Raw genomic sequence first — 13,000 nt, 5'->3', positions numbered from 1 at the left:
GCTGAGGAAAGAGTTAATTCACCAAAGTGCTTCTCAGCAGCAGGTTGTCTTCACCTGCAATTTCCGTCATCAAGTGATTAGCCATATTCACAGTTGCTGACCCTTAATTCTAACCTACTGAATGATGCATGCCTGGATGAAGACCAGTTGACCATATTACTCCAGCTCCCCAATCCCATTTGATCCTTCAGCAAATATATTGCAGGTGTGGGGTCTGTGAGAGCAGGAGGAGGTGAGTTAATTTCTCACTGCCTCTTCAGGAGTGACCACAGATTCTGTATATGTTGCTTGCAAAACTGTTGGACGTGTTCTTTAGGCACTAAATCCTTAACAGGTTTCACAGAGCAGTGCGAAAACCTTTTCTATTGTATTCTGCATTTTTTATTTAATTTACTTTAATAGCAATACAGTGCCAGTCAATAAAAACAGGTCAGAAGTCTAATTAATGTTTTAAAAATAAAGGTTCTCAAACACCAGGCGAGTTTGTCATTTTCTGTATGGTTTGTTTTGAGGAGGAAGAGGAAAGAAGGTGAGGAGGGAACCCTTCTGTTCCATGATTACATCCCACCCGCTCATTTTCTCCTTTTCTCTTTTGCTTTTGATTTTAGTGGCGGTCTTAACAGAATGTCAAGATCAATTTGCAGCATGGTTTAACTCAAGGTTTGCATTCTGCCAGCAGCAATTGTCCTACTGAACAATGCCGTGTGTTCTTGTAACTTCAGAAGCTTTTAGAAGGCTCATGGCAAGGGCAGCATCTAATGACTTTATTAGGGTAGGGTTTCAAAATGGACTCGGTAATTGTTCGCATCTCTTTGTCATTTAGTCATAATTACTGCATAGTATTGTTCAGGGTTGCACTTGTGAATAGTTTCCTAATAGCACTGAAAGGAAGGAAAAAAAGGAAAAGGATAAAAGGTGATTGTCTCTTTAGATGGAGAACAAAACAGCCTGTATATAGATGATGGTTAAACTGTTTATTATACACCCACCAGAAAAGGTAAACTATCCCTGCTTAAATATTTATGTGCTTCAAGGTAATTTCATGTTAGTAATCTAAAAATGTCCAAATTGGGAAAACTAAAAATCAGCAGAGAATGCATTTTGGTCTGGTCGTGATTAGGAAGATATGGATGTCTAGAATAGTCAGCTATAAATAGAAAGCAGCCTCTCTGATGTAATCAAGATTTTCAGTGCATCAGTTTATATGCTTTTAGCAATGTTTTAAGGTCATCTGCGAAAAATAGTTATAAAACCCTATGAATTAATTAAACTGGTAGATGTGTAAGAATAGGTTTTAAGTCCCCACTCTAAAACAAAATCTCAAAGAATGTTCTATCCCACTGTACTCAAACTACAACCTAGTTGATTAAGCTTGTTGAACAGAAAAGGTGAAAAATAAATTTTTTTTGTGTCCTGTGCAGAAGAGGTGAAGGCAGAAGAACAGGTGATCAAGACAGATTTGTTGGACTCTTTTGAGAAAGGATCTGGTTGTATTCTCTTATTGCTTGTTTCTTCTGCTGTATTTGTGCAAACTTTCCTCCAGTTTGGAGACTCTCATTGACCTTACAGAATTGTATTTTACTTGTCAGGATGATTCTTTGATTTGTGAAGATTAATCTGAATTCTCTGACTTCACATGTGCTTGTAGCTTCTCCCACTTTACCAACATCTGTAAAGTAACTAAACACAGTCTGTTCTTATCTAGACTATTATTACATCTGTTTATTAAATCTACCTGTGGCAAGCCTTGAACAGTCCTTAGGAAATCACACAGTACATAATAGGTGATGATGAAAGTGCACCTTGTGTGTTCCATTCTTTGTGCAGTGCTCTAGCAAGGGGTCGAGGTATATTTTATTTATACTTTCACCAGTGACTTTGCCTGGTGTCCAAGGATGGACTAAAGGGTTTCTAGAGGGCTGTGGTTGAGACTGAAAGGGGTTGTGAAGTGTTTATTTAATCTGGTTGAACCTTTCAGGGTGGGAGTCAGATCTTCCATGTTTTAGGAAGAGACACATAACCCACTCATGTAGGCTTTCCTTTTGTATAAAGTGGATAGAATCATGCTTTTTAACATCTGAATCTGGTGTTTAGCATGTGGATCCTGAGGATGATGCCCACATAATTTGATTTAGGCTGCTGTATGCATCTTTCAAAAGTGCCTTGTGTCTGCTGCTGCTTGTGTTTGAGGTACAACCCTACCAGTGTGGGTAAGGCAGTCACTCTGTATTATGGAGAGCAAGATTATTTTAATATGCCAATTCAGGACCTCAGCTTTTACTCTTTTAAAAATGTAAATACCTAATACAAAAATGTTATTTTTACATTAACATTTTAATGAGTCTTATGTTGACTTTGCACATTATATAATTATGATTAAAAATAATCAGAAACCTTGCATATTTAATATTCATAATTGTTTTCTTCATACTCAACAAAGAAGTTACTTTTTTTTTCAAAACCCATTTCTGAAATGTTAAAGGCTGTTTAAGGTTGGCTTTGGGAATTATCTAGTCATAAATCACTTTTTTTTTGACCCAAAGTCATCCACTTTGTGATCTTTTAGAAGAGATTGTCAGATTTTCTGTTGCTGATGCTTTTTGAGAAGGACTTTAGGCTAAGAACATATAGCAAAAAACATCTCCAGTGCAGCCTTTCTGTTCTGTTAAAAAGTCCTTTCCAAGAAGTATGGTGGGCACCATGTGCCAAAGGGCCTCATTGTAGGAGGAAACTTTTCCAAAGTTTTCCTTTAGGTGCATAAAAATAAAAAGTAACTTCAGGAATTTATATGAGTGAGACTGTAACAAATAACCAGATCTTTGTTACTTCTACTGATACAGAAAGTAAAGAAAATCTAAAATACTATGAATGCTATGAAGATCTAAAATACTATGAATTTTTTAGTATTTATTTTACTGCATTTTTCCATACATTACAGTGTGCAAGATGCAACCTGCTTTGACTTGGTTTTATTCTGCAGGGCTGCTTGGCTAACACAAACCAGCTAGAGTTAACATTTTAGGTTTAGTTGCTCTTTCTACCACTGTGTTGACTGCTTGAGATTTATTCGTGATGCCTTGAGAAGGTAGATTAATTTGGGGATATGTGGAGAGCTATTCATCCTCTCAGGTTGTACATCAGTTTGATTCCTGCAGGAAATTGGGGATCAGAAGGAGGACAGGCACTGAGTAGTCAGCTGCACATTTTCACAGAAACAAATTATTGCTAAACCCCAGCATCTACAGAGTGCTACATGGCATATTTGAGATCAGGAGCTGTGATAGACCACAGGCTTGAGGCTTAAGTTGTAATAAGTATTTCCTTTGGGTTTGAGACTCAATAATATATAAAACTTTTCTCAGTAGATTCTTAAAGCTATTGTTTTGTCATAATTGCATTCTAGAACCTTATTTTACAGTAATGTTAAATAAGTTACTACATTAATAAAAATTATTTTAAAATTAATGCAAAAAGCTCTGCCAGGAGTGTATTTTAATATAAGGCCTCACATATTAGCTGGTAGGAAATGATAACATTCTTCTTTGGAAAACTCATGAACTACAAAGGTGATAACTCCTCACACAGGTTGTCTTAAAGTGCATGTGGGGGGATAATTACTGTGCAGACATCAGCAACTCCCCCAATCAACACCAGAATAATTCTTCCTTAGTGCCACTTTTAACTAAAAAATGATCTATGTCTAAGCATAGTTCACTTTTTAGTTAGATTGAACATAGCACCTGTTCAATCTATTAAAAAACTTCAATAGTGTCTACATTTTTTTAGCTTGTTTCTGTATTTGTCCAGCCATGGTCAGTGTCCATGTTTATCCCCTAGCTGTAACTGCTGGTTTCATTGCTACAGAGTCATGAAAGAAATGGTGCTGCTTGCCAGAACTGGTACTTTTCTTGATGAACTTTTTTCTTGTAACTTTGGAGATTATTTTTTTTAAATGGATTTTTACTTCATAAATTGCTTTTTTTTTTTTTTTGCCTTTCTCCTGCTCCCTCCTTGAATATTTTTGTAATTTCAAAATAAAAGGACTAGTAGGATGCTGTTTGCCCTTCCTTTCTGGCAGCATTCCTCTATTTCCACTGTTGGTGGGAGATCACAGTAATCCAATACTGTGGAAAACCCTTTTCCCTGGAGGGACATCTGTCTCTTTGATGGACTCCACAGGCACTTTTTTTGGCAGCTCTGGGGATGCCACTGAGAGATCTGGCACACTTCTGTTTAGATGAAAGTAAGCAAATCCCTTATAAGTGATGTACAGAGTAAGATTCTGGTTATTGCACCAAGTTGTTTTGGTCCTGCTCTCTTCTAACAGTAAATATTAGCACAGAGGGGATGTTTTTTTCCTTTTTTTCTGGCTATGAAACTGAAAGTAAAAAGGTCTGCAAATAAAAAATCAGTACAGGCAGAAAAGGGAAAAAAATATTCTTTATTCACAATCCTCTGCACGCAAAACCTATACCTATAAAAGCATAATTTGGGACTGAGTTATTTGTTGACTGAATACAAAATAGACTTTAAAAAAATTAATAAACCAGCACCTTTGACTAGTACAATTAGGACAGTAGGAGTCTCTGTAGTTTTGTTCCTTCTAGCGTTGTTCTCTACAGCACTTCTTTACTTCCAGTTAAATATTTTGGTTTTCCATGAAACTTGAGTGCTTTTCTTCTGTTCTGTTTTGAAGACTGTTAGACAGTTTTAATACACAAGTTTAGGAATTCAGTTCAATTGTCCACTTTGTTGCTTCCAGGAGTGAAACCTTGAACTCACATAAGTCATTTTGCTGTGGAGGATCAGCACTGACTTCTGTGAGGCCAACATTTCACTTACCTGTTCCCACCTTGAAAGGAAAACATCAAAAGCCATTCTTTATCTGAAGAGTTGATAGGTCCAGACTTTACAGATGCTGTTTTATCCTTGCCAGATGTTACGTGTCTGTGTCGCTTTTTCTGATATAGCGGAGTTTGTTCAGCTTTTTGATGTCTTCTTTGTGGCTGATTGTTCTGAGTTGAAAAATACAGAGAATCAGGGAGTAACACTTATGGCTTTGAAATACTTGCTTGCCACCCCCACCCAGTGTCTTCCATAGACAAATTCTCTCTGAGGAGAGATTTTTTTTTAGTACTTCAGGTGCCTCAAATAAGCCCAATGCTGTACTTCTCAGACTTATCAATTTTTAGCCATTTTATTGGATACAATATATATATTGATTTAAAAAAATCACAATTTTGAATCTTTTCAGTATCTTTGAGAAGAAATTACTTGGAGCACTTGACATTTTAATGCAGTTTGTCTTTTCAAATAGATTTGGCTTCTACTGCATGTGACAATAGGACTTTGCTCTTCACTTAGAGCATACATTTCAGAGTAGTTGTTACCTAAAATATTATCATAAGGCATAAGAAAACACATGATTTAAGTTGCCTTTCATGAACATAATTAAGAATTAATAAGCCTGTACCAGTGGCTAGTCCTCAGAATTTCCACTGTTTTGCCTTTTGTGACCCGTGTTATTAAAAGTCCATTATTTTTACAGACTTTATTAAATTGGATCTTATTAAAGCATTCTATATTTGCATTTGGTCTTTCATAATTCATTATTATTATGACATTTACTTTTTACCATCAGATCTGAAAACATATCATAAGCTACCCTTTTCTCTTGAAAGAAATGCTAATTTCAAACAGTCCTTTAATGGAAGAGAAAAGCTTTATCAGTTTTTTCATTTATTCAAGATCGTGTTAAGAATACTAATGTTAGACTTCTGTATGCTAATATCTAAGAGCTTTTTTTGGTCAAAAGCTTAGAATTATTGTTTTTTAGACCACACTGCTAAGTATGTCACTGGCAGGGCACTAGTACAAAAGAAAATACAATTCTGAAGTACCATGTTTTAATTCTGTGACTGATGAAACCAATTTCTTGATCTTTCATTATTAAATTATGCTTTCGTATGAAATTTACTATTTTTATACTTCACCATGTTTATTAGATTGTTGCTTTACTTAGTTTCTCTTTAGAAGTTGTAAACAATTGATTCAGCATTATTATTTTGGGGAGTACTTTTGAATTATAGTCTTCACATAGTGTAACAGGAAATGGAATTCTCCATGAAATAAATCACTATCTCAAGCAATTGTTAATTGTTTTAATTTAGATAACCTGGACCCTATCATGTTTGTAAATATTACAATAACTTAGTGATAAAAAGAGAAAAAGAGCTTTAGAACTGAATGCAGAATGTGTTAAAGAGTAAGTAATATGCAGTTAAACTACTGAATTTAGCATCATTATTTTTTTTAACTTAACTTCAAAAAATCCTCTACAATGTTAACTATTTATTTCTTCCCCCACAAGGTTTCTGACGATGTGCACTAGACATTTTGGGAGTGTTGTAGCCCAAACCATTCGAACTCAGAAGACAGACCAGTTTCCACTTTTCCTTATTATTATGGGAAAACGATCATCTAATGAAGTGTTGAATGTAATACAAGGTACAGTTCTTTGTATTACAGGTATTCCTTATGTGAGTATTGAAATTGTTATAAAAGATCTTTGCTGTTTCTCTTTTAAGATGTCCAGAACATTAATTTATTACACAAAACACACTTTAAGTTGCCAGAGTGTAATTATCTACTGCTGTTTCTCTTTTAAGATGTCCAGAACATTAATTTATTACACAAAACACACTTTAAGTTGCCAGAGTGTTATTATCTACTACTCATAAATGTATTAATTAGCATGGTGTTAGAAATTGGAGTTGCCATGAATGTAGTAGAATTCTAGTTTATGTTTTTCTTTTTTTTTTTTTTAATGGAAGCTTAATTTCTTAAATAAGGAGCTACACTTAGTTTTCCAAATGTATATCCTGATACATTCCTGATTTCCAAAAGATCTTGGCTGCACTTTTTGCATAGTGCCAGAATGCATTTGGTTCTTTGTGTGTAGTTCCTTGTTAATACCTGGGCTCCTGTTGCTAATATTTGGACATGAGTTGCTTTTTCAGACTGCCTGCAGCATCAAGACCCCCACATCAGGTCAGGATTGAAGTTCCTAATATAATCTCACAAAAATGAAGCTTTCTGGTTTACATGAGCAGTTCTTTCTGGTGTAACCATTCCTCTGATTTCACTGACACAAGATGACTTAGATGTGGAGTGTTGCCCTCTGACTGCTGTTCTCAGTAACTCTTCAAATTAGAGCACATCAAAGAATGGTTGCTTCTCATTTCTTCTGCTTTCTCCACGAGTTTGCCTTCATGGCACTGTGTCCTCATTTTTTTATTGCTTATATCTGGCAATCTTTATTGTAATCTCATTTTCCTGAGGAAGTTCAGCCTCAGGAAATGCTGCCTTTTGCAGACAAGCATTAGTGTTTCTTTATGCATCTGAGATTAATAATTTTCTTGAGGAATCTGCAGTGTTCCTTCCTGTGGACAAAATGGTTAATTTTTGCATGGATTTTGTGTCCTTGGTGCAAGGTACAGCACAACATTAATTCATGGTATGAATGCCTGTAATTTATAAAACCTATTTCATAGGAATAGCCTTATAAATAGGTCAGTTTTCTGACTCTGCAGTACAGTTCAGAACTTTTACCATCCCACTGAAGTCAGTGGTGCTACTGACTTAAATTACTTAACGGCTTTAGCAACAATTCAAAGTCATAATACAATGCAGCTTTATATTAAAAATAATCCAGATTATTTAATTGTATGTGTTAAGTTTTAATGATTTGTCAGGTTTTCTGGAATCTTTTGCACTAAACTAAAACAGTCACCTATTGTAGCCTTACTTAAATTCATCCTTTAACAAAAATCACACAATCTCTGCTTGTTATTTTCCCAGGAATGGGGACACTGGTATCTTTTAACAATACTGCCTCAGTGAATGGTAGTCTCTGAAATCCTGCATGTTGTAGCATGTGGGATAACATTTTCTGCTAAGGTAGCAAATGTTAGAAATGGGAACAATGAGGGCCTTTCAGGGCTGGGTGAGAAGGCATGTTGACAGAAGAGATACAACTATATAGAAACCTAAGACCCCAGTGGCGTTTATTGAAATGCAGACTGTCTTAGTTTGCTTTTGATTTTTATTTTTTTCCTGGGGTTGGAAACTATGGGGGCAGTCTTGTTTTCTTTAGTGGTACTTGTTCTGCTGGGGTCCAACAGCTGTTTAGGCTGGCAGATGTTAAGACTTCATAGTTTTTGACCATTTCTCATGGTTTAAGACCTTTCAACTACTATGACAAGTGGCTTTAATGAGTAGTCTAGTCTTCAGTTAGAAAGAGACACCAAAGAATGCATCTTAGTAGGAAATTAAAGTAGTCTTTCAGTCTTAATGGAGACTGGGGGCATGCTGGAAGGAAAACATGGGGAGGTATCTGTTTCCATATGTATGTGTTCTATTTCATGATACACACATGGATGACAGAATTTTTCACTTCAGTAGCTTTGCAAGTTTTTTGAGAAGTAGATAGACTGAAGAAAAGATAGTATTTGAAATTTTTCCACTAGTTATATCCAAATAAAATGTGGATATATTTTGTCATTCAATCATTGTATTGTGGGTTTTCCGTTGTTTTAAACCAATCCACTTGGATGCTGCTGCAAACATCCTACCTTGTGTTGCCTGACTAAGCAGTTGCTTTGGTCTCCCTGGGAATTCTAAAACTGTAATGTCACTTTCACATAAGAGAATCCCAAATCTACTGCTTTCCTTTAACATCAGTGACTAAAAGACAAAATAGAGTTAATTTATGCAATCATAAAAGCAATTGTTCAGATTTGCACCACCTGAAATTTTAACCTGTGATCAACCTTTGTAAAAATACTTTTGAGTTTTCAGAAAAAGGTGAATTGAAAGCATTCTACTCAGATATTTGCATTTTCTACTCTTCTCTTTTTTTTTTTTTTTTTTAGTTTGGCTATTTCTTATGGATTAATTCTAAAATGACTTCTTTTTTGTTTAATAACTTTAATGAAAGGAAGTTCAGCTATCTTCCTTTGTTGCTAGGTAACACAACAGTGGATGAGCTAATGATGAGGCTGATGGCTGCGATGGAGATCTTCAGTGCCCAGCAGCAGGAAGACATAAAGGATGAGGTGAGCACTGAAAGTTGCTGCAGATACCTTCTGGCTTCCACTAATCACTGGGCATGTAAATTAACCAGATGTTTCTTTAGCCAGTGGAGTTGGGGATGATTTGTTTTAGTGTCTCTTCGATTGTCAGAAATTAAAAAGGTAAAGTCTCCTTTGTCTATTTGGGTCTCTCAGAACTCCTCCTTTTTGGTCTTGTCATTTTCAGTTTCTTTCCTTTTTTCTGAACATAGTCACATAGTAAATTATAGTGATATTATAGAGCTTAATATGCTCATGCAAGGAAAATTATCAGATTTTTTGCCATTGACCGGCTCCAAGTCATAGGTAGAAAACAAAAATAGATTAATATATCTTAAATGTGTCTGTTTAAAAGGGGGCTGAAACCAACTTTAACCAGTACACCAGTACTGAGCCACCACTCAGGATGATGCAGAATGCATAAATGATGACAAGACTTCTCAAAACCAGTGTTTCAATTACACAGAAGCAGACAAAGTGAGTTACACAGCTGAAAGATCTTTATCTGTTACTCTATAAATTAAGAGTGACATTTTTAAGTAGTGAAGTTCTTAGGAATTTATAATAATAGGTGTGTTGCCATTCAAGATTATTCTTATCCTGATGTATAGACATTGATTGACAATAATTCACTAAACACATTCTTCACATTTAAATCTTCTATCTCATTAGTACAAGATTTACTGACTATAAATATGAAGGCACATTATCTGCACAATGTCTGTCATTCACTTTTTCTTCTTTATTTATGCTACCTGTAATTCATTGGTAAAGAAATTGACTTTAATTTCGTTAATACTGAACACAAATTTAAATATGAGGCTTACAACAAAAATCCAAGGCACAATATAAGTGATTTTTAGTTGCATTTTAACAGCAGTGTCTTGAGTTTGGGAGTTTTTTTAATGCTTTGGTAAGAAGGTGAAATTCACATCGCAGATGAGTTCCAAGAGAGGTTCAGAATTAAAAACTATAAAAGCTGATAAAAAGGAAGAAAACAGAGAGAAACAGATGCATATAAAGTCAGAGAGATAAGAGCAATCAAGGGATAGGAGAAGAAACTAGAAGTGATAGGATTGGAACAGGGTGAGAGGAGCAGGACACCAGACCGGACCCAGAACCAGGAACTGGCTCCTGTCCTGGGCTGCTCTTTGTCCTTCCCTGGACAGCCACGAGCAGTGACAGTGACAGTCCAGTCCCCACATGGGATTGTTGTCTCCTGGCTTCTTTCCCCAAGTGCTCTATCTGTCTAGGAAGAATGGAAAATTGATTTTTATACGTTTCTCCAAAATCTACCTTTGTCCAAGTCTTCTGTAGTCTTTTGTTTTTCTGTCACTGAAAGCACCGATGACATTTCTTCCCCAACAGGAGCTTTTTCTGACACACTTTGACATTCAGAAAAGTGATGGAAAATTTCATAAACTTTGGGAGCAGCTTTCCAGACACTATGGGTTCTATACACAAATAGGATATTTACTTACACCTTGGCTCCACTCGTTACAAGCACAATGAAAAGGTGATCTCAGACACTTTGCCTTTGAAGCAGGAAGTTTTCAAAACAAAAAATAACCTTGCTTCATGAAATTACTATTCCAGAGAGGGAGTATTTGACAAGCAGTCTGTACTCAATAGAGGGCTTCAGCCTGAAAACAAAATATTGCCTTTTTGTGGTCAGCTACGTAACATGTAGCTTTCTTGTAAGCTTTGTACTTGACAACTTCAAGTGTTCGAAGATCAACACCTTTTCTTTTTTAAGATCTTTCTGCAGTTGGTGCAATTTTTTCCCAAATATTACAATAGCAAACAGGATACAGAGTCCGGTTTCTGTTACTGTTTCCTTAGTAGCAACAATAAGTCATCGTAAAACCACAAGAAGATAAGCAGAAAATTCTTTTGTGCTTTAAAAAGAGTCATCAGTGTAGCATTGCTGTAAACAGAAGTGTGTGTGAGAGAGAACCAGAACTGGAAACATTTGTAAATGACAGCATGAAGTCAGTAATGAGTGAGTTTATGCAGCTGAAATTCTCATGCACATGAAAGCTTCCAGCACAGCCATTGCATAATCCTGTTTGGCACAGTGTGTTTTGCAGTGCCCTCTGATGGTTATTTGGGTACAGGAGGGCTGGTACCACTCCAGCTGCTGGTCCAGGTGTTCAGCTGATGTTGGCTGTAGCTACAGGCAGCTCCCTGTCCCTGGGCATCTGCTGGGGGTATAGGTGGGATGCTCAACTTACCTCACCTGAGTGAGCCACCTCATTAGCTGCTGTTAATATTAGTATGCTTAGCTAAATCCTGTGCTTTTGTATCCATGTATTGGTAAAATTTACCAATTTAGCTTCATAAGATTTTAATGGGGCAAATCTCTTGCAAATTTTTTTAGTGTCAAGTGCTAGAATACCATCACTTAACTAGCAGTTGGATTTAATTTTTCGATTTGTGTGTTGTGCTCTTACATAATCTCCAAAGAAATACCTTAAAAACATTGGAATGCACATGTGTACTCATAGTAACCCAACATGCCTGTCTTGGTGTGTAACTTCTGCACCTGTTTTCTCTCCCAAGTTTCCTTCAGGGGAGATCAACCTGCTGTCTTATTCTTTTCCCTGGTTCTGGGTCAATCATGAGCTGTTGCTGTGTTGGCCAGATGACATTTTGGAAACCTCCTGCCTCTTTTGGACCATGCTGTTGATGTGCCATTGTACATACACAGTCTAGGTGTCTGTTTTATAATTTCGCTCCTAAAATTGCTGTAAGAACAAGCCACAAACAGCAAAATTGGATTGGCAGCACACTTGATGTGCTCACATGGCTCTTCTGATAAGAAGCCAATGGATAATTCAGTTGTGGGCTCAGTGACTATCACCAGTAAAGCCTCTTGGCCAGGATACAGCCTCACCTTTCCCAGTGCAGTCAGGTCTGGGGACTGCAGTCCAACCTCACGCTGTGTATGCAGAGTTATTCTGCAGCTGCACTAATGATTTCCTGCATCTGATGGACACACTTCCTTTTTCTAACCATGTTTGCTCCCCTCCAGGAGTTGACACCCCAGCTACTGCTCAGGCAGTGGGGTTTTGCAGAGGGAATAAATGTCATCAAGGAGTTCCTCCTGTAAGCAGGAGAGGGTCTCTCAGAGCAGGGATAACCAGCCTCTGCCACTGTTAACCAAGGTGTGTACTGAGATTTTTCAGGCACTGACTTTGAAAAGAGCGTGTAGTATCAGTTCCTCTTGAGTATCAGTTCCTCTTAAGTGTCAATGCCTGGTGCTGGACTTAGGAAAACAATAGTTGTAAAATATTCTACGCCCTGGAATGTCCATTTTTAACCACCCTGTGAGCTTGCTTGCTTTAACTGCATAGTTAAATAATCATCTCAGTGTGGCGTGATGGGCCCAAATACATCCGAGTTAGTTCCTTTGTGAGATTAATGTGAAGAGATCTGTGATTAAATCCTGGCATTACAGTACAACACACCTGTTCTGGGCTGATCCTCAACATTTTTTCTTCATTGCCTGAGGAGGAGGCTTCTCAAAGGATTACAGTAACACTTTTTGACAAGCTTATACAGGGTGGAGTTTCCATGTAATGACAGGGCTCATTTGATGATGCCTCAGTAATGCATTTTTTATTTTTGCTGTCAACATTTATTACTGTAGAAGAAATGACTGTTACACAGCTGGTCCAACTTGTCCACATTTAAGTAACAGTAGGTCTCTGGTCATGTTTATTTTTGTCATTATGCAACGCTGGCACTCCTGCTCCTAGATTAAACATCAAGGTGGAATTGTAATACCCACAGTTGCTTCAGAGACCTTCTTATTTTTACAAATACCAGTTGAAACCTTTCATTCACTTTAAGCTATGTCTGCCAGC

At 36.8% G+C, this 13,000-nt stretch overlaps 1 protein-coding gene across 1 annotated transcript in view; it reads left to right on the top strand.

The window, feature by feature from the left end:
* FAF1 (Fas associated factor 1) overlaps positions 1–13,000 on the top strand; it is a 152,853-nt gene that overhangs the window by 115,689 nt on the left and 24,164 nt on the right. Inside the window, exons 14-15 of the mRNA XM_068198731.1 lie at positions 6,371–6,507; positions 9,028–9,116. Of these exons, the coding sequence (XP_068054832.1) occupies positions 6,371–6,507; positions 9,028–9,116 (226 nt within the window). The remainder of the gene's footprint in view (positions 1–6,370; positions 6,508–9,027; positions 9,117–13,000) is intronic.

Source organism: Anomalospiza imberbis, chromosome 9 (assembly GCF_031753505.1).
Source record: "Anomalospiza imberbis isolate Cuckoo-Finch-1a 21T00152 chromosome 9, ASM3175350v1, whole genome shotgun sequence".
In the NCBI taxonomy this organism is placed as follows: Eukaryota; Metazoa; Chordata; class Aves; order Passeriformes; family Viduidae; genus Anomalospiza; species Anomalospiza imberbis.
The sequence above is the reverse complement of the archived record's forward strand: the minus strand, read 5'-3'. Positions and strand labels throughout refer to the sequence as shown.